Here is a 20,899-nt window from a genome sequence, read left to right as displayed (position 1 = left end):
GAATCCAAGTTAGGTTGTGATAGTAAACCAAATTAGACTTTCATCTTACATTTTCATGGATGAAAAAGGTATGGCAATAGAATTGTATGAATCCATGTAAATACTGCTGCTGTGGAAATGACTGATCACATGAATGGTCTGCTCTCAAAAATAGTTATGAATAGACCCATTCACACAGAGTAGATATTTTTATACATAAGCTAGTCACACTTATGCCTGGACTGTCTCCTACATCGCGGGTTGTTGATCCTGGAATGGCTCAACTGCATCAGCATGGAATAGTGGTTTGTACGTTGGATGGACTTTGGGAGACCATGATTCAAATACCTACTCAGTTGTGGAAAATGATCTTAGGCAGGTTATACTCTCTCAGAATTACAAGGAGCCAATGGCAAATCTCCCCTCAGTAGGTTTTGCCAAGAAGACCCTATGAGGGGCTCATCACAAGTCAGATGTGACTTACTTACACAAGTCAGATGTGAAAGAATTACTGCTGTTTATGGTACTCTACTTCTTCTGTTTAGTAAATAGTATTTACAGCTACTGGAGCAATGAAACATCAAACTATTTTGTTTCTTCCTATCTCCCATGATTTAATGTGTATATTTTTCTGAGCCTTTGATTATCCCTTCCTCAACAGGCTTCATTTTGTGATTATCCCATTTGTCTCTAAATCCAGAATTCCATCTGTTCTATAGATGGGAATGTAACATGACTACGAGTTTCTTTTACTTGTAGTGACACTATACATAAGCATGCTTTTAATATGTATGTATGTATGTATGTATGCATGCATGTAGACCTACTGAATTGTGTGGACTGTCTCACTGTACAGCTGATAAAGAGGTCTCAGCATATGAAAGCTAACACATATATAGTACACAGTAATTGTATTTCAGAGAAGTTTTTTGCTGTCATGTGATATAGCCATCACTTCTGAAATAATTCTATACATTAATAGCAGGGTTCAAGGTCAAGTCAAAGCAAAAGAGTTTGAGTAGTCGCAATCTGCCAGCACATTCTGATTTTTTTCCAATCTAGAAAGTAAGTGAGGTTCAATGGAGGATTTATATCTCAGACATAAGAGACAATGAGTGGGTGAGCAAGTAAATGTAGCAGTTGTTAAGTGGCAAAGATCTCATGTCAGGGTGAAGTGGCAAACTCCTGTTGACTAAGTGACAGAATTAGAGCTTATTTGCATTATCTCAGGTCTCCCTGCTAATGGGAATCTAGTAAATAATTGGCAAAGTAATTTAATATCAGAAATGCTTCTAAATTAAAATGCCTTTACATAATACCATAATGGGCTATTTCTGGGGTGTGCTTTTGTTAGAAAGTAACAGAAGCACTGCAGAATCCTCTCCAAATTTCCAAAACTTTTTCCAATTTCCAAAACTTTTCTTCATTGATTGATTGATTGTGGATTGGGAAATGCAGCTCTACTTTAACACAAGTAGTTTGGATGCTTGATTTCCAATATATGTTCTGTTACTAAAATGCAGCATTCTCAACACTGGAATGTATTATCACTACTATTTTTTATTTTTTTTTGCATGTAGGATATTAGATTGACATGTCTTCTGACATTTTTGGACTTATGCATATTGTACCTGCTTGATTTCCTTGGCCCTCCTCCACCTTGTTTGTACATATCTAAGCAGTCTCACCAGTATTTGTTGGCCAGCCATTTCTTGGAGATGGTGGTAATATGAATCCTTTACTGACCATGTTCAGAGTGTTTACACATTATTCTTTCATTCTTGGAATAAACTGTAGAGTTTTAGAGTGATTTCCCAAAAGGCTATCTTGTGAATCTGTGGCAGAAAAGAAATACATATTAATGATATTAGATCTTGACAAATAATCAACCCTTCCATTTTTTAATAATTTGGCATTACAAATCCTTTCTGATCTACCATATTGCATATAATTATGTTGGTCTACTAGGTTCCCAACTACTGTCCATTACTCTAGTTTCAACTTTTGCAAATGTTACACATACACGGTATCTATCTGTCTGTCTGTCTGTCTGTCTATCTATCTACCTACCTACCTACCTACCTACCTACCTACCTATATCTGAAGTGTGCTCTACACTACATCTCTATATATGAGGAGAAAAAAAACATTTCATGTACAAGTTGAGAATTGCATCAATATTAGAAGATCTTACTTTAATAAGATTTTATTTCGGGGTGATTCAGTATCTATCAACACATTCAATAGTCTGTTTTATCCCACTCACTTCAGCATTACAGTAATTGCTGAATCCCTTCTTTGTTATAACTATTGTACTCCTTGCTTTCTTTCCCTCATACTATTTGTATCATATTCTATGGATAACTGAGACTAGGTACACTTTATCTTTACACTGTATCTCATATATCTGCATATTTTGGATAGTTTACTCCTGCCTTGTTTCAATCCATTTTTACCTAAATATTATCTTTGCTCCCTGACTCCTTAGGTTTCTTATTTGCATAAAATGGGTGGAGAACCTGTGGTATTCTAGCGGCATCAATTAACATAGACTATGGGTGCATCTATAGTGTAGACTAATGCAGATTGATGCCACTTTAACTGCCATGGCTCAATGCCATGGAATCTTGGGAGCTGTAATTTGCTGAGGCGCCAGCACTCTTCGGCAGCAAAAGCTGGTAACTACAAATTACAAGATTCCAAAGCATTGCGCCATGGCAGATAAAATCATGTCAAATATCATTAATTCTACAGATGTACCTTAGATGTAGACCTAAAAACCTGGCTCTCCCGGCATGCCTTTGATGAGTTAACACATATCCCCATATCATGTCCATCCCAACTATAGTTCTGACCTCATGACGCACTTTTCCTTGTCTTTAATGAAGTCTCAATCCCATTGGCCGCCCCATCTGAGCTCCCCAACAGACACATTCTTCTCCATTTACTTATCTCACCCAGGGTTTTATCAATCTTATTCTGTGCATTTGGCCCGCCCACCGTGCTTTTATTTTATTTCTTCATCATGTTATTTTGCATCTGTTTACTTCATTTTCTGTTATTTTATTTATTTTATTTTGATGCTATTATTTGCTGTTTGTATTTTATTATATTTTATTGTGCTGTAATTCTGGGCTTGGCCTCATGAGGAGATGGTGGCGGGGTATAAATAAAGTTGTTTATTATTTTTATTATTATTATTATTATTATTATTATTATTATTATTATTATGCTCACTTGGGATGTGTGTGCGCACATGTGCTCCTTCAAGTGGTTCCTTCTAAAAGATAGCCCAGAGCACTAGTTACTCCTCAGTGGTCTCCATCCAAACAATACGCAATGCTGAACCTAGTAGCTTTTAAGATCAGGATATGGTACCTAGGGATATAGAAGTTGATCTCAAAAGCCCTAAAAATAATTTTTTCTTGTTCTTCCTTTTGATTTTGAAAAAAGGTCTTGTAAGCAGATACATGGGATTTGAGCTTTTTAAGGACCCAGTTAGGAAATATGGTAAATATGGTAAAATCAGGAGAGTTTCCATCTTTGGAAATCCAAATCTCTGGAGAGTCACATCAGTCCACATCACTGTTAAGCCAGAGAGCACTGTGTGTACGCAGACTAGAACAGATACACTAAGAATAGCACCTGTAGTTTCTTTTGCTTCCAGTGCCATATCTAACCTGCTACATTTTAAAGGGCCTAATATTTTTGTTTTCCCAAGTAAGAGTCCTATGCTCCCTGGATGATGAGAGTTTAGCCTCTCGTTCCTGCTCTGATCCTGTAGATACCCTCCCCTCCTGATACATTCCTTCCTTTCAAGGGTTAATGTTTTAAGAGCTTGTCCAGCAATTCCTGCTTTGAGAAACACAATGTAAGTGCAATAACACAGCACCCCTGGATTCAGGTTTTGGGGGCAGGGGGAGGGATGAGGATTAATTCCTGCACTTGATGTTAAAGCTTGTCCGAGAGGTTTGCTTTGGGGGGAGCATTGCTAGGGCCGACTGGTCTTGTTAAATGGTTGCTAAGGCCCTGGCATCGCAGCCCGATGTAGTGGCCCACAGTCACGGTCACGGAGGGAATTACACAGCCACAAAGAAATTGTTATTCTCCGTAATCTGCTCTTTGGAGAGTGACTGGGGGAGATGGGCCGGCCCCAGCATGCCGCCGGTGCTGTGATCATGGAAGCGTGTTGGCTCTGGCGAACAGGGCAGGGCTCACCTTCTGATCTGGGACACACCAGTGCTGCTGGTGCTAATCTGCTTTCTCAGCAATTTTGCTCCCCTGACACAACGGTGTTTACTTGTTTGAACATCTCCTGGGACTCTATTTTGCCTATTGTGTGGTCTTTATCCCCCCCACCCCCATGGGGTTTTAGCCCAGATTACAGATGGAATTAAGGCCTCTGGCTCGGGTGCCCCAGAAAGACTGATACGGGATCAAGGAGCAGAAAGTAACAAAATAACTGGAAGGCAGGGGAGGTGCAAGTTGCTTTAGGGAGTGGAGGCGGCATTGTCCCATGAAGCGAAAGCCAGCGCAATAGTCTGAAAAGCAGGCGTTCAGTGCTTTGTGTCCAGTTTTGATTAGACCGTTAGGGAGGAGGAGAAGGGCTGGGAACATGTGGGTCTTTAGTGGCTGAATGGGCTTCATTGGCTGCTGTTGTCTGAGTGGTAGTGAGAACTGTGGCAGCCTGGCTTTCTCTTGTAAGGGAGATGCGGGGGGAGGACAGATGGGGCATGTTGACCCTCAATTAGGAGTGTGTATTAATTAATCAGAGAGCCCTGTGCTAGACAAACCTTGTACTTGTAATGAAGGACCAGGGCCCGGCTGTTGTTGTTTTTTTAGTCTCTTATTCCTTAGATCTATTTGCTTTTCATGCTCATTTCGTACCCATTCTTATTTTCTTTCACAGTCTTGTTCCACACATGTATTCCCAATAGCAAGCTGTGTACAACCTTTCTGACACATCCTGGGTGGCAGTGGTCACAGGGGTTGCACCTGCTTGCATATGTGTATATATATATATATAGTCTTTTACTATACATAGGCACCTCTGCTGGCTCCCATTTATCCTAAATTCTTGCTGAGATCACTGTTGCTAGTAGAAGGCAAAAGTGAAATAGTGTTGTCCCCCTATAAACTAAATGGGAAATTGGCTGGGTTCCACCAACTTCTAGAACCATACAGTAAATTGGTAAGGTTCAGCTGGTATACCTATATTGTCTAGGACAACTTATGTAGGGCATTGCTAAAAGGCATATATTTATGTAATTTTGTTCATTTATGTAATTAACACTTTGTTGTTCTTGAATACATTTTGGGAGATAGCTCTGGAAAGTTCAGCAGCTTGACCCAGGGTCATGATATGGGGCATTTGTGAAGGCAGCTTTGCATAGTTGTTTTGAAGCTACTTTGGGCCACTGAATCTAAGAGGGGAAGAAATGAAACACTTCTGGAGTTGCTCTTCATAATTACAGAGAAGCTCCCGAAAAATCTTATTGGCTGTAAAATATTTCCCAGTGGAAGTATTGCCTCTTCAATTCTTCAGAACAGGACAAAATCAGAAACCAAGAAAAACACTTTACATGGTACCAAACATTTTTTCCTAAGCGACAAGGAAAGCAATGGCAAATTGTAGCTCCTTAATGTTAGTGCCATGCAGATACATATATGTACACACACCTTCTGTAGAATATATTATTTCACTCGTGCCTAATGTGGGAAGGGTGTGTGTGTGTGTGGGGCAAAACTTGGCTAACACAATGAAGATTCAAAGAGTTGGAAGAGTCCAACCCACTTGCCAGTGCAGGAATCCACAGCTAAAGAAGTATTCTTGAGAAGGTGATTTCCCAATGTTCAATGAAAAAGTCAACCACTTAACTGAGGTCATCTGTCCTGTCAAGCAACTCATACTGCCAGGGTGTGCTTTGTTAAAAAGGGATGGACTCTCAGACTTTAATGCCGATCATACATTTGCTCCCACAAAACACAACAAAACTGTTATCAGAGTACAAAAAATGGTTGAAGCTCAGAGAAATACAGCATATGGAAACTATGAGTAGCAGTATGGCTAATGTTGCAACTGGACATTTAGCTATTGATGTGCTTGGTCTGTCCACTAGCATTATTTAACCAATCTCATCTAAGAGTAGTACATCAAAGAGGAGGCCTAATGTAATTCCCTGTTTGTCTTTTCAGCGGGCAGCTGGTCACTTCCCTTGGAACAGATTTCCACCGGGGAGCTGGAGCCTTGGATGTTTTCTATGAAACACCTTCCACATTGCTGTCTTGTGGGTATGATACTTACATTCGCTACTGGGACCTAAGGACAAGCACAAGGTATGTCTTGAAGTTTGCTTCCTCTTTTATATTACTTTTTAAAAAAACTATTGTTGCTAAATTTGTTGAGTACCTTTTCAAAATCATTAAAAAACTAATAAAATAAGGGCCTGTGAAGAATGCCTTAAAACTTTGACTTGTAACATAACTTTTTTTCCTCCACAAAGGGAATGTGTCAAAAAATGGGAAGAGCCACATGATAGTGCCCTGTACTGCATTAGGAGCGATGGAAATCACATGATTGCAAGTGGCTCCTCTTATTATGGCGTGGTCCGTCTTTGGGATAAACGGCAAACTAGATGCTTGCAGGTAAGGCACCATTGCTTAGGTTCTCAGATGTTAAAAAGTGAACTGCACCAAGTTCCATGTAAACCGAAATAGTCATGGCTTTGGATAGAGGAGATGGAGCTCAAACACACATTCTGTTATGAAGCTTATGACACGGTATTGTGCAAGTTGTTAAACCTAGTCTGTTTTGTAAATCTAATATTTATGTTAAATAAGAGTTTATGTAGAAAGACCGATGGATGCTTCAACAGTTCCAATAAAGTTAGGAGGAAATGTTACATGTCAATTGTCATCATCCCTCTTACCTTTAGAGCAGTGGTTCTCAAACTGTGGGTCCCCACATGTTTTGGCCTTCAACTCCCAGAAATCTCAACATCTGGTAAACTGGCTGAGATTTCTGAGTGTTGTAGTCCAAAACACCTGGGGACCCACAGGTTTAGAACCACTGCTCTAGAGCTAAAAAGTATTCAAAATGAACTTTACTATTGGAGTACTAGCATAAGAGGTTTTAATTTCTTGTCTATAGGCACAATATGTGGGAAAGCTTTGGGCATGGCCCAGTTTCATACATGCATGTATCTAAGGATAGGGAACCTCTGGCACTGGACGTTTTGTACTGCAGCTCCTACTGTCTTGTCATTGGCCATGATAGATGGGAGGTTATTGGAGTTGATAGTTAAAAATGAGGAGCTAAAGATGTGCCTCTCATATATATAGCTGTGATTTTTCAAGTTGTTGATGCTATCTTGAACTAATATTGCTCAGAAAAAATGGTAATGCTACCGTCATAATTGTAGATTTACAGAACTGAATGAAATGTTGGATGCTACATGCCATTTTATCATTTTCCTAACTACTGAATGGGTTAAATGATTTAAGTGCCAAATTTGTCAATTTTTTTTTGCAGAGCTTCTTCTTGTCATCTCCTGTTAGCAGTCCTGTTTATTGTCTACGCTTCAGCACCACGCATCTCTATGCCAGTCTGGCATCTGCACTGTATTGCCTCGATTTCACCACCTCCTGACAGAGATTGCCCTGGACTTGCAGATCTGATATCCAGCTCAGGGAGTACAAAGAAGAAAATGTCTTTCAGACAACAAGCAGACTGAAAATCACAAAGTGCTAAGGAAAACCCTGTGTAGAGAAATATACTTGCCTTCTGGTTTCATTAAGAGTAAGGTCTCCTGCCGACTCTTATTTTATACATATGGGGGTTCTGTTGCTGGCTTTATTTATATGAAAACATCATTCAGGAAAACTGAAGATGTGTGCAGTCTTTTTTAACATCCACCTTTGTGTGCTGCAAGTTGCACTGTGTTCATCTGCTGGTGTTAGTTTAGGAGGAAGTACCCTGGACAGTGAAGTGGCTGATAAATATCCTTTTACTTCTGCTTTACTGATACTCATCACTGCCTCATAAATGAACAGAGTGTTTTAAGACTGAAGCCTTAAGTGGCTTTGTGCAAGTTGTACCAAATGTAATAGCTATGGTCTGACACTGAACAGAATGCTTCCTTGAATTGATACTGTTAGGTCAACATGCTGAATAAACTGTGAAAGCGGAATGCATGAAATGTATTGTTTCAGTCCCTTGGATTTCAACACCATTAACTAACTAGTGACAAAACAATAAGATAAGGGATACTCTGAATGGATTACGGCACTAAAATATCAAGAATTCTTTATCCATAAATCAAGGTATGTGAGGTTCAGCCAACTGTAGTAATAATGGAACTCCCTTTATATATGCTCAGAATGTATAACTGCAGAACACAGCACAGACTGAGAATGGCACCAACAAAATCCAAAATTAGCCCTCATAAGTAAGACCAATGAATAGCTTCCCCCTTGTAAACAGTACAGTTCTTAGTTCCAGATACCCAGAGAATGGAGGAAGCAGTGCTGGAAGAGGGATTAAATGGTGAAAACCCAGAATACTGACTACATTTTGTTGTAGTTTCCACTTATTGATCTTATTTGTTACTATTACATTTTAATAGCTGCTATTTCCGTGTGAGGTGAGAAATGACTGTGCTTGTACAATTGGGAGCAAAAGCACCAGATGTAACTGAAATTTTCAGATATTGTGGTTCCTGGCAGCATAAAGGTATGCAAGCACACCTTCTGCTCCTATGTGTCTCTCTGATGAAGAAAATATTTCTCATAGAGTAGGCAAGCAGGCGGCTTATGAAGGTTGAGCGTCCCTTATCTGGTCGTTCAAAATCCAAAATTGTCCACTTGGGTAGCTGGACTTATGAACCTTTGCTTTATGATAGTTCTATGTACACAAACTGTTTCAAGCACAAAACCGTTAAAATTATTGTAGATAAAATTGACTCCAAGTTATGTGTATATAAAACATAAACAGATTTCATGTTCAGACCAATTTCTAATATATTCTTCTTGTGTATATGCAAATATTCAAAAATCCAAAGCACTTCTGGTCCCAAGAATTTCGGATAAGGGATACTCAACATTTATATGCTTGCATATTTTCCATATCAGTGAAAGAGAAAAAAACTCACACAGAATCAAAATGTGGTATAAATGATAGCATGTGATGACAAGTACATTCATTGAAAGGGGTGGGGGTGGGTCAGTACTTCTTATAACCTCTCCCAGGATAGACTATGCTCTCAGTTTTCACCATGCCACTCTAAGAATGGGACAGCTCCTTTTAAAAATAAAAGTTAATACCATACTTTAATTTGTATCAAAAGAGGGAGAATCACCTTTTTAAAGCAGAGCCTTCTGGAATGTCTGGGTGGAAAAATGTACTGGCCTGCTGAGGCCATGCTGGTGCTTTCCCCTCTCTATTGAATGATTCCTGACTTATACACGGGTCATATCAAAATTCACAGTTTGACCCTAAAGCCTGCCCTCAACTTACACACCAAGTATATATAAGAGCTTTCTATGGCACAAATGGTAGAAGGAGAAATACCAGACATCCTATGTTTTGGAGAAAATTCAAGTATTGACATCTTTTTAGTAAATGCAAAGGTAACTGCAGATACATCTAAGATTTTTTGCTTGGCCCTTCCCTCAATATTACCCTTACTCAGCAGTTAAGGAGAAGTTGTAGCCATTTAATGTAAGGTGCACTCACATTCTCAAGAGCTGTCAAAAACCAAGTTGTAGATTTCTAAAATAACTAATGTATAAAGGTACTTGTGCTAATATGACAGCTTTTTGTTCATCCAGGAGTGTTGAAAACAAATTCCTGAAAGCCTTACCTCTAGAAAACTGTTCCTTTTCACACAGGCTGGGTGTCAACAGCGGTGTTCATGCAGCATATATGAAGATCACTAAATAATTTCCCAACAAATGTATCTCCATCCAACATGTTTAGCAAATAGTAAAAAGTAAAAGTAACAAAATATGTACAGGGAGAAAAAGCATTCTGTATTGGTTGATTATTGTGTCTTGCACTCTCCATCTCCATCGTTTGCTGCCTTGATCTTTTTCAGTTCCTTCTGCAATTCTTCCTCTGCAGCCAAAATCTCCTTTGGTTTTTGATACTATAGAAAAGAAAAAATACTGAAATCTTACCTCTTTCACAAACAGGAATGTCACATAGACAATGATTGAGTGAAGCTGAAAATTCTGGAATTATACCTCAGCAAAATAAAGTTGAACTGCTAGTTGACATAACTAGCAGTTATGTCCACTAGCAGTGTGTGAATCATTAAAAAATAGTGTTCCTTCACATTCATATATTGAACTGAATTCGTTGTTAAATATAAGGGAAGTATATAACATTCACTTTACATTTTTTATAAATACCCAAATATAATAATTTCTGTATAAAGCTTTTAATGGTTTGGATGTAAAATGTAAACTTAATGTACTCAATCAGCTAACATTATTTTGAACACAGAACTTCCAGAAAATTTTCCAGGTCTACTTTTTCTGGGAAAACACACACCACTGGATACTTACCTCTTTCCTGTTTTGACATCAACCCTCCTTTAGTAAGTCAGCTTGTTAGACTCCCATGTGTTTATCACAAAAAATAAGAAGTCAACAGGCTGCTGTGCTCTGACTGGTAATTTCTGAATTCACACAACATACACTCCACCCATGTTATGTTGCTCAATAGTAGGGTGGGAACGAAGCAAGGAAAGAAGTTACCGCTACACTCTCAAGTGTGCTACACATTATGGAATGGGAAGGCAATAACTAAGCTTGGCATGGACACAGACCCCCACCTGCTTGAACAAACAGACTGCAACTCAAAGAACTGCAGTGACAGAGTGACAATATGCCTTTTTACATGGGCAACATCGCCAAAAAAACCAAAAACAAAAAATTGTGAGATGATAATACTTATAGTTCAGCCTTATGGGTACTTACTGTGATGATCAAAGTGTTGTTGGCATGTGTGAAGCTCAGAGCAGTGCTATCCAAGGGCAGCTGGAACCTGTCTAGGTCAGGAATTGAGAACTTTTTGTAATACCTGAAAGCATGAGAAAGAGAATGGGGGGGGGGGGGGTAAGACCAGGTTTGACACAACTTCCTGCACTAACAGGAGCTCTCAGTTTAGAAAAAAATGATTCTATTTTAAAAAATAACTTTAAATCAGAGAAACACTGCACAGAAATGAATATTATTTCTCATTCTGTAGCTAAGATGCTCAGCACTTTCTTACACTATCTAACTGGCTGAAATAATATTTTGATATAATGAAAGCAGAGGTGGATAACTGCTGAAGGGGTCAATTTTCATCATGTTTTTGGCAGAAAATAAAAGCCTGGAACGACCAGGATAATTTCCTGAGGGTTTGGTTGGCTTTTGACTACATTTGTAATTTTGTGGTGTTGTGATATTGAATTATATTTTTCTTGTTTGGGACTTATTTGGGGGAAATTTTGCCTTTTTTTAAAAAAAAAAATTGGGGTAGTCTTAAAGTGATCATAAATTGAAGCCAATCGGACTACAGATAACATCAACAGACCCAGTGACTGAGTACATAGGAAAAGGGTCAAGGATGCATGTGACACGCTTTCTTGAATTAATGGATGTCCCCAACTAATTGGCCAACAAATGTTATTTTTCTACAGCTGCATATAAAATCTAAGTAATAATTTAAGTATTTCCTGCTGTGTGACACAAGGAGGGCTCTTCTTAAGATGTTGCCTGCTCCAACAAGTGCACATTATCTCAAAATGAGGAAAGCATGCCGCCCATATTTACATTTGATTCATTATGTGATTTCAATCAATCATACCAAGTTTATGCTATCATTTGACTTTCAGTTTCCTAATGAGGTGATAGCTGCATTTTCCAAATACAATACTAAGATTATTGGTAAATGGATTAGTCTCTTGGCTCACAAAGTCAAAGGGTAGCAAGATGCCTCTCTTATTTTAGATCGCATTGAATTTGGAATGACGCACTCTCTTCCCTTCCCATGTATATATAGACATTCAGTAAGCCCTTCGTACCAATGGCTTCTGCATCCAAAACTTCAACCATTCACAGAAAACTTCCAAAAAAAACCCCTTTAATTTTGCCATTTTATATCATGGATACTATTTACTTTGCCATTATATATAATAGATCTGATGCATTCATGGATTCTGCTGTCCGTGGAGAACTTAGAACCAAACCCCAGCAGATACCAAGGTCCCACTGTAAACATGGTTGCTTTATTCATCAGTCATTTGTTTGAATTGCCTTATCTTCTTCCAACCACAACTTAACCATGAGGGAAGAACATTATTATTTTCCCCCTCTGGGATTCCTGTCATTCACCCACCTCCCTCCTCTTTGTTACTTTGAACTCTTCCCTTGTGAAATTCCCTCCATCATTGACATGTTTCTGGTGATACAAAGTGAACAGGAGAATTTATTTCCTGGTGTCAGATCCATGAGCCATCCTTCTCCATTAAGATGGTTTTGCTCGGAGGTTGACTGCTTGAACCGCTACAGCACAAAACATGAACCCTTTCTTTCCTAAGCCTTAACGAAAATGCATACAAAGGCCATCCAGCCCTGGCTGCCTTGCTTGCGAGGGAGGAATGTATGTTACCGCAGGGCTTGGGGCTTTCTGCGTGTATTTGGGAAAGGTGGCAGACATGGATAATAATGGGGGTGTCAAAGGTTAAACAGCAAAGATTAGATGAACACAAAGACATGTTAAGGAAGTGTTAACTTCTTACTGATTGAGACAATAAAAAGTACCCCCCCCCCCAAAGCCCTGTGTTTCAAAGAACCTAGGGAGCCTTCACTGGGAACACCAACTTTGCCCCCCACCCTTCCCCAGGGCTGGAGCAGTGGGAAAATACCTGACCAAGTCTCCAACTCAAATCTGTGAAAGATCAAAGGAAAACAGATCTGCTGCTTTACCCCCTTTCAGTATAATGTTAACTGCTACCTTGCCCTACAATAATTGAATCTGCTGTGGCCACAGAGGCTTTGCCTGTTTGTTTGGAAAGTTTGCCTTAATGGATTTGTTTTACAGCAAGAGGGTTGAAGCAAATCCCACTTGAGCAGCCCTTTGCTGTGACTGGAGGGGAACAAACAATGAATGAGTTGGAGTGGGCAGCAATATTTTCTTTTTAAGGTCCCTTTAGGCAGCTCTGTTCTAATAAGGCTCCTGTACCTTTAACAGCTGCATCCTAAGCCTTCTATGGGTTCAAATATATCCCCTTGCCACATCTTCAAGACAGGGAAGCACTATCTGTTGAGTTGCTACCTGCCATGCAACTGTTAAAGACATTAGGGCATCCCCTTTTGCCCTCGAAGTGTTAACTGTACTCCCATAGGACTCTGCTTAAGTGCAGGCTAGAAACCATTATTTACTACGGTTGCAATAACTGGCATGGGGTATAACCAATATTATACCTAGACAAAAAAAGGTGTCTAGTTTTGCTAAAAATACTGAGGGCTGAACAATTATACACAAGGCCACATACATACTGCAGCATTCCTTCACTTGCTGTACAAATTACAAAACAAGTGAGAAAAGTCAAAAACATTGAACACAAGTAACTTAACTCTACCCATTTCCTGTTATTTAGGGGATTTCCCCAGTATTACCACTTAAAAAACAGTTATGATAATATCATCCCATATTGTAAAGATAGAAACACTGACACAGGAAATTAAAAAGAATGGACAAATACCCCAATGGTAGCCATCTGTAACTATAAAATTTAGAAAAAACAAAGAGCTTTGCTGGCATTCTAAAAATCAGAGAAGATAATGCCATGGCCTGAGAGGACTTGATGGAGATGAAATTTCACAATAAAAGTGCCTCAAAAGAGAGAAATCACCCAATCTCACTTTGAATTTTTTTTTAGAGTAGGCCCCGTGTTAAGAGATTTCAAACTACAGAGGCAACCCTATCAATTCAAGATGTGGTTGCTTGGCCAATATTTCATTTATATTTTTTTAAATATATGATTTGTAAGATAATAACTTACATTTCCAAGATTTTGTCATTTCTCATTATGTTTGTGCAACACACCATGACACACACAGTTCTGATAGCTCTGGTTCATGGTTTGATTGAATAGTCCCTACAAGATTTTAGATATCCCCACTGTGTTTTGTGCCTCATCTTTTTATTCTTGATGGCACTGTTGGTGAAAAAGCTACAATGAATTCCCTGTTGAAGTATTAAACGGCCCAAAAATTGGAGCACAATTTGAGTATACCTTATGTGGAATTACTTGAAAGTGTACACATGGGTGGCTAAGATAGTGACACCTTTGCTTTCTAATGGATCAATGTAAACCAACTGTCTCATGCACAAAATTATTTAAAATACAGTATATACAATTGCTTATGTATATGAAACATAAATGATTTTTTTGTTTAGACTTGCACCCCATTGCAGTGATACCTCATTATGAATATGCAAGTACAAGCAGTCCCCCAAATTACAAACAAAATAGGTTCTGTAGGTTTGTTCTTAACTTAAATTTGTTTGTAAGTCACAACAGGTACATTTTAACTATAACTCCAGCCAAAAAAATGAGAAAAACAAGAAGAGTTAACACCCTTGTGGTTGTTGTTTTATTGCCTGTGCCCTTGTTCAGAAGATTTCCCCTCACTTTCTGTCCCTGTGATAATTGGATTTTGAAAAAAAATGGCTTGCTGTGGAAACAAGGATTGGTGATAAAGCTTCATTAGAGACTCCTTTTCCCCAAGATAACTCTTTCAGGAGTGAGTTTCCCTCCCTAGGGGTAGATTTCTCTCACTTCCTGTTGGCTCACCCCTGCTTGTAACTATGAGTTATTGGTAAGTTGGATGTTTATGACTTGGGGTCTGCCTGTATTCCAAAATTAAAACAAAACAAACCCCCCAGAATAAAGAAAACTTTGGATCCCTAGCATTTCAGATAAGGGATACTCAATTTGTATATTGTGTAACATCATGTGCCAGACTACTATTGTTTTAGCTAAGCACTGCTTTTCATCTAAATCAACAGTGGCCACTTAGTATAGGATCCTTAGTTTTTGGTTGCAGTGCAAATTGATTTCTTTTGTGAAAGAAATTATTAAGATCTGGTTACAAGACCTGCTACATCACACTTGGGGCTTTAAACACACATTACAAAAGTTTAAAATATCTGAAACTGACATCCATAGGAACTAATGACAGTAAAGGACAAAGCATTGCAAATGTGTGCTACCACATTATCTTAGCTTTCTAAAATTTCTTTTGCAGCTATACAATTAAATACCCCTAAAAGCAACATCACTCAAGTGGTTCAAGGGATGATACCACCTCACTTGTAAAACAGTATTGCTGATATTCAGCTTTTCTACTTCCTTTCTTCGTTGCACTCTTCGGGGCCATTTTCCAAATAGATGACAAACTGTCATGTTCTGTGCAAAGATATGTGATCTTAACTCCAACAGTTAACATGGGCATCTATGTTCAAGTCTCCACATGATTAAATGTTATCATAAGGAGATGCTCTACAGGAGGGGTCCTAAAACTAAGGCCTGGGGGCCGGATATGGCCCTCCAAAGTCATTTACCCGGCCCTTGCTCAGGGTCAGCCTAAGTCTGAAACAACTTGAAAGCACACAACAACAACAACAACAACAACCCTATCTCATCAGCCAAAAGCAGGCCCACACTTCCCATTGAAATACTAATAAGTTTATATTTGTTAAAATTGTTCTTCATTTTAATTAATGTATTGTTTTTAAGTGCTTTTTGCACTACAAATAAGATATGTGCAGTGTGTATAGGAATTCATTCATGTTTTTTTTTTATTATAATCCGGCCCTCCAACAGTTTGAGGGATTGTGACCTGGCCCTCTGTTTAAAAAGTTTGAGGACCTCTGCTCTACAGGATCTGTTCAAAGCTAGATCAGCATACTATTTCCAGCATTAGCTAGCAGTCCACAAGTAGAACATGAAGAAAAGAGCCCTGATTCTTTTCCTACTATTTAGAGAGACTGCTTTTGAACACAGAAATTCCATTTGCCTATCATGTCTAATAACTATTGGTAGATCTATCCTCCATGAATGTGTCTAATCCCCTTTGAAAGCTACCTAAGCCAGTGCCCATCAACTCATTTTGTGGAAGCAAATTCCACAAGTTATTTATGGGTTATGTGAAGAAGTACTTTCTTTTGTGCCGTCCTGAAATCTACTACTAATCAATTTTATTGGGTGACTGACCCTGAATTCTAGTGTTACGAGACCCACTATGAGATTCTGTAAAAAGCAGAGATATTCAAGGGCTGCTGAAATCAACAAGTACTTAAGCACCTCTATACATATGAAGAAGAGGCCACAGAGCAGCAGGAACCCAATCCTGCACCTGCTAATAGCAATCAGAAGGAAAGATGCTAAGTGGAAGGGCCCACAGGGTTAATGTAGTCTGGCCTTCATTGTGAAGTGTTTGACAAGTCCTGGCTATATCCCTGGTTCTTTACTGTCACTGATTAATAGTACTCTTTGCCCTCAGAAGAACTCTAGCAAGCCTTAAGCTACACAGCCAAACAGAAAAGAACAGGCCTTTGCCAACAGCACCACCTCTAGGCAATCTTCAGGGATTACATAAAAATTGGTTAGGAACAAGAAATGAGAAGTGAATTACCAAAAATTAGGAACAAACTTGCTTCAATTTCTAACAATGTTGTTAACTAGGAAGAGCAGAAGTTGCTGAATTTTGTAAGAAAGGGTGTGCATGCCACTGTCTCCAGGCCTGGGAGTTTATTTAAGGCTCTAAACTGTAACAACTGGATCCCACCCTCAGTGAACCCTGCTTACTGACTTCTTATTTGTCGTCCGGACCACACAGCAACGTTGATCCTTCTCCACTGAAACACTGTATACATCTTTGGGATATGGTAGGTTCCGGATCCGCCACTGGAAACTGCTCTTCGTGTCTTTTCTCATAAAGACAGGCTAAAGAAAATGTACATGTTCAGTCACCCCCATTCTAGTCTGGTGGAATAGATAGTAAACGTATATAAGCATTCTTGCAACAGCATAAGTGAGGATTCCTGGTGTCCTCCCATAAGGTGCTTGTTTTTATTAATAAGACTTCTGTTATACTGAAGCTGAATTCCAAAATCAAATTAGAACTGCCAATTTATAAGGTGTACTTTAGGTCACGTCCAGATGTTTTGATGTTTTACCATCCTTGTGGGAGGCTTCTCTCATGTCCCCACATGGGGAGCTGGAGCTGACAGAATGAGCTCATCCATGCTCTCCTTAGATTCGAACCTATGACCTGTCAGTCTTCAGTTCTGCCGGCACAAGGGTCTAACCCACTGCGCCACTGGGGGCTCCCATTTAGGTAAATGGAATTGCAGGTATGGGTTTTGCCGTTATGAGGGGGTATTCAATACAGTATTCAATACAGCAAGACCCCCAGATCCACATAAGACTCCATTCTCATTAAGCTGCTGCCAGTTTAATTATTGTCAAACTCCTAGCTCCAAACCGTATGGGGCGCTCCATTCTGTTTTCTCAGAATTCATGATGACAATTCACCTTGGTAGCTTTTTCCTACTGTGTTTGTTTTGTTCCAAACTGTGTTTGCTTTCTGTTGCCCTTGTGTCATATCTTTAATTGAATTTATGATTTTATATTGTATGTTGAGTTCTTCTGAATGGTGCGTGGGAATTTGAAATGAAGGATATGAAATTTATAAATAAGGCAATATTGGGGTTCATGCAATAATATTTTCAATTTAGTACAACAGAGTTTCATAAATGTATATTAGCAATCAAGTCATCCCACATATTCTTCAGAGTCCTGAAGTCATCAAACAGAACTATACATGAGGTTTCTAACCTTGGGGATATCCTCACAAAAATGACATCCCAGCTCTTGGATAAGTGACATGATATTGGGATGAAATCAAGTGTCTGAATTCAAACAACCTCAAAATACTCAATATGTTACTTGAAAAATCAGAGCCATTCAAACTTTAGCTATAAGTAAGCTAAACCTTACTTACATTGCTACTACTCTCTTTTATAAGGTCACGATCCAGTGTAGCTGGCACAAACAAGTTTGGTTCTCCCACTTCAATCTGCCAGTTGCCAGAAGCACCTAGGGTATTCTTCTCTCTCCATTTCCTCACTGCGGAAAAGGGGAAGGGGAAGGAGCAGCGCCTCCTTAAATTGTTCTTTGAGTAAAACATCAACAAATTTGTAGCAGATTTGTGTTGGAAAGGGTATTCTTGACACTTCAAGGAGTAATATCACATGCTATATAGTTGGGATCATTTTACAATTGGGTCACATGGTTGAAAAAATAATGAATAAAAACTGTTAGCGAAAATAATTTTCTTGAAAATATTTATACAGGAAAGTTTCATGTGCCCCAAGCTAACTAGCATCTAATTGCAATCTGCCCTCCATGCGAGTTGAGGCACAAAATCCCCATGAGTTTGCAAAAAATGTTACTGTATCTAAACACCCCCTCTTCCAAAACATGCAGGTGCCAGACTACAATTCTCAACTCCTGCTGCAAAGATCTCCTTCAGTATCATCCTTCTTCTCGAGGACGATAACTACAGACTACAATTCTTACCGGCTGCTACATAAATCTCATTCAATATAATCTTTCTTCTAAAGGAGAAAGTAAAAAAGCACAACATCATTGATGGAGATTTGCAGAAGCCACAGCAGGGCTGGGCAACCAGTGGCTCATCCTCTACGTCCTCTCTGTTTTCTTTCCCTCCAACAGTCTCAGCCCACTACTTTAGCACCAGGTCTCTGCCTCACTTTAAGGCCATCTTCACCAGGCCTGTCACTTCCACTGGTTTTCAAGTCTTCCTCCATCCACCCCCTCAGACAATGACACTGAAATATATTTTTAAAGCTATGATATCCACATCTGTGACATGATGGTTCTTACACATCCACCCTTGTGTAAGCAATCTCTGCTACAAGGAGGAGGGGTGACAATAGGGACTGTTTCTCCCTATTGCAACAATGAGCGAAGATCACTTGCATGAGGGGTGTGAGAACATTAGCTACTTCTCAAGTATTAGGAGCACAAATACACTCCTGTTAATCACAGTGACAGTGGAACAGTTAAGTGGGATGGGGGAGCTGGGACAGTATTCACCAAGCTGCTATGTATTTTCCCTGTAATGTTGGATATTATAATTTGGTGAGGGACCATTACTTCTGGACAGAGAAGACTAAAAACCTTGTAAAACTACAACTCTCATAGGCAGTTAAGGTGATGTCAAACTGCATTAAGTCTGCACCTCAAGCATACAAGGGCATACTTGGACAGCATCCATTCTATGAAGTGTGCCTGACCTTCTAGTGCAGGGATCCACAAACTTTTTAAACAAAGGGCCAGGTCACCGTCCCTCAAACTGTTGGAGGGCCAGATTATAATTTGAAAAGAGCATGAATTAATTCCTATGCACAGTGCACATATCTTATTTGTAGTGCAAAAACCACTTAAAAACAATACAATAATGAAAATGAAGTACAATTTTAACAAATATAAACTTATCAGTATTTCAATGGGAAGTGTGGGCTTGCTTTTGGCTGATGAGATAGGATTGTTGTTGTTTTTGTTGTATGCTTTCAAGATATTTCAGACTTAGGCTGACCCTGAGCAAGGGCCGGGTAAATGACCATGGAGGGCCGTATTCAGCCCCTGGGCCATAGTTTGAGGACCCCTGTTCTAGTGGAAATGTTGCCATGTTAATAGAACCAAGTCTCAAACAACTTCATCTAAAGCCATGGGTAAAGGTAAAGATTTCCCCTGACATTAAGTCTAGTCACGTCTGACTCTGGGGGGTGGTACTCATCTCCATTTCTAAGCCGAAAAGTCGTCATTGTCCATAGACACCTCCAAGGTCATGTGGCCGGCATGACTGCATGGAGCGCCATTACTTTCGTGCAGAAACTGCACCTATTGATCTACTCACACTTGCATGCTTTCAAACTGCTAGGTTGGCAGAAGCTAGGTCTAACAGTGGGAGCTCTCCCATTTCCCTGGATTCGAACCCCCAACCTTTCGGTCAGGAAGTTCAGCATCTCAGCGGTTTAACCTGCTGCGCCACCAGGGCCATATTATGATGAACACCATTTGGAGCTGACCTATTTGCTGTGGTCCACATTAATTTCCTAAGATTCTCCTCATCAATCCCTGTTTTGTACCATTAACAAATCAATTTTTGCAACCAAGTTTTAAATCCCAAAGAAAGAAAGGCTTACAGAACAGTTGGTTGGTCTTCATGTCATACTCTTCCGCCATCTCCTTCCCATCAGTAAACAAGTAATGGATTTTTCGTTTGCCTGAGTAAGCAAAACACAAAGGAAGTACAGGGGGGGAAATAAGTCCTACACTATAACATTTCCACTGGTCCATATCCCTGTTACCACTTATGCTTAGCAGGAAACCACAAATATCAGCCATGACTATCCAAATGCATACTGGAGTGTAGAGCAGGCCTGGGCAAAGTTGGGCCCTCCAGGTGTTTTGGACTCCAACTCCCACCATTCCTAACAGCCTCAGGCCCTTTCCTTTCCCCCCTCAGCCGCTTAAGCTTAAGCGGCTGAGGGGGGAAAGGAAGGGGCCTGAGGCTGTTAGGAATGGTGGGAGTTGGAGTCCAAAACACCTGGAGGGCCCAAGCTTGGCCAGGTCTGCTCTATAGCACCGAAGCGACATCCCTTCTGCAGTGACTGAGAAGTCCCCTGTCCTCTTTTGCAGAGCCCCCTTCCCGCCCCTCACCATCGCTGACGAGGGCCGTCTTGCGAGCTGCACGCAAGGCCTCCAACCAGCTGAGGCCGGCCATGTTGCCGCCGCGGCCCCCGTTTCCACGGCAACCGCCGGGCACTTCC

The 20,899-nt window shown here is 39.9% G+C and overlaps 2 protein-coding genes across 3 annotated transcripts in view; one reads left to right on the top strand and one right to left on the bottom strand.

Moving 5' to 3' along the window:
- Positions 1 to 8,177, top strand: part of FBXW4 (F-box and WD repeat domain containing 4) — a 70,431-nt gene extending 62,254 nt beyond the window's left edge. For both annotated transcript variants that reach the window (XM_060768262.2, XM_060768261.2), the window contains exons 7-9: positions 6,175 to 6,315; positions 6,483 to 6,624; positions 7,511 to 8,177. In XM_060768262.2, the coding sequence (XP_060624245.2) occupies positions 6,175 to 6,315; positions 6,483 to 6,624; positions 7,511 to 7,627 (400 nt within the window). In that variant the 3' untranslated portion in view covers positions 7,628 to 8,177. The remainder of the gene's footprint in view (positions 1 to 6,174; positions 6,316 to 6,482; positions 6,625 to 7,510) is intronic.
- A 1,110-nt stretch (positions 8,178 to 9,287) lies between these two features.
- DPCD (deleted in primary ciliary dyskinesia homolog (mouse)) lies at positions 9,288 to 20,898 on the bottom strand. Its single transcript, XM_060768263.2, has 6 exons — positions 20,790 to 20,898; positions 20,273 to 20,353; positions 18,043 to 18,167; positions 16,849 to 16,982; positions 10,960 to 11,062; positions 9,288 to 10,124 (listed from the first exon to the last, which is right to left on the bottom strand). The coding sequence occupies exons 1-6, from the start codon at positions 20,851 to 20,853 to the stop codon at positions 10,020 to 10,022; spliced, it is 612 nt and encodes a 203-aa protein (XP_060624246.1). The 5' UTR covers positions 20,854 to 20,898; the 3' UTR covers positions 9,288 to 10,019.
- Between the last annotated feature and the right edge of the window lies 1 nt (position 20,899).

The sequence above is a fragment of the Anolis sagrei genome, chromosome 3, assembly GCF_037176765.1.
Source record: "Anolis sagrei isolate rAnoSag1 chromosome 3, rAnoSag1.mat, whole genome shotgun sequence".
NCBI lineage: Eukaryota > Metazoa > Chordata > Lepidosauria > Squamata > Dactyloidae > Anolis > Anolis sagrei.
This window is presented reverse-complemented; position numbering and strand designations above follow the sequence as displayed.

Bases quoted from the DNA above. Each gene is read 5' to 3' on its own strand.
- DPCD (XM_060768263.2), bottom strand. From the start codon at position 20,853: ATGGCCGGCCTCAGCTGGTTGGAGGCCTTGCGTGCAGCTCGCAAGACG. The intron at 18,168-20,272 runs GTAAGCCTTTCT...CCTTTTCCGCAG, and splicing joins GAAGACCAACCAACTGTTCT to TGAGGAAATGGAGAGAGAAG. The intron at 16,983-18,042 runs GTAAGTAAGGTT...CATTTTCTTTAG, and splicing joins TAAAAGAGAGTAGTAGCAAT to CCTGTCTTTATGAGAAAAGA.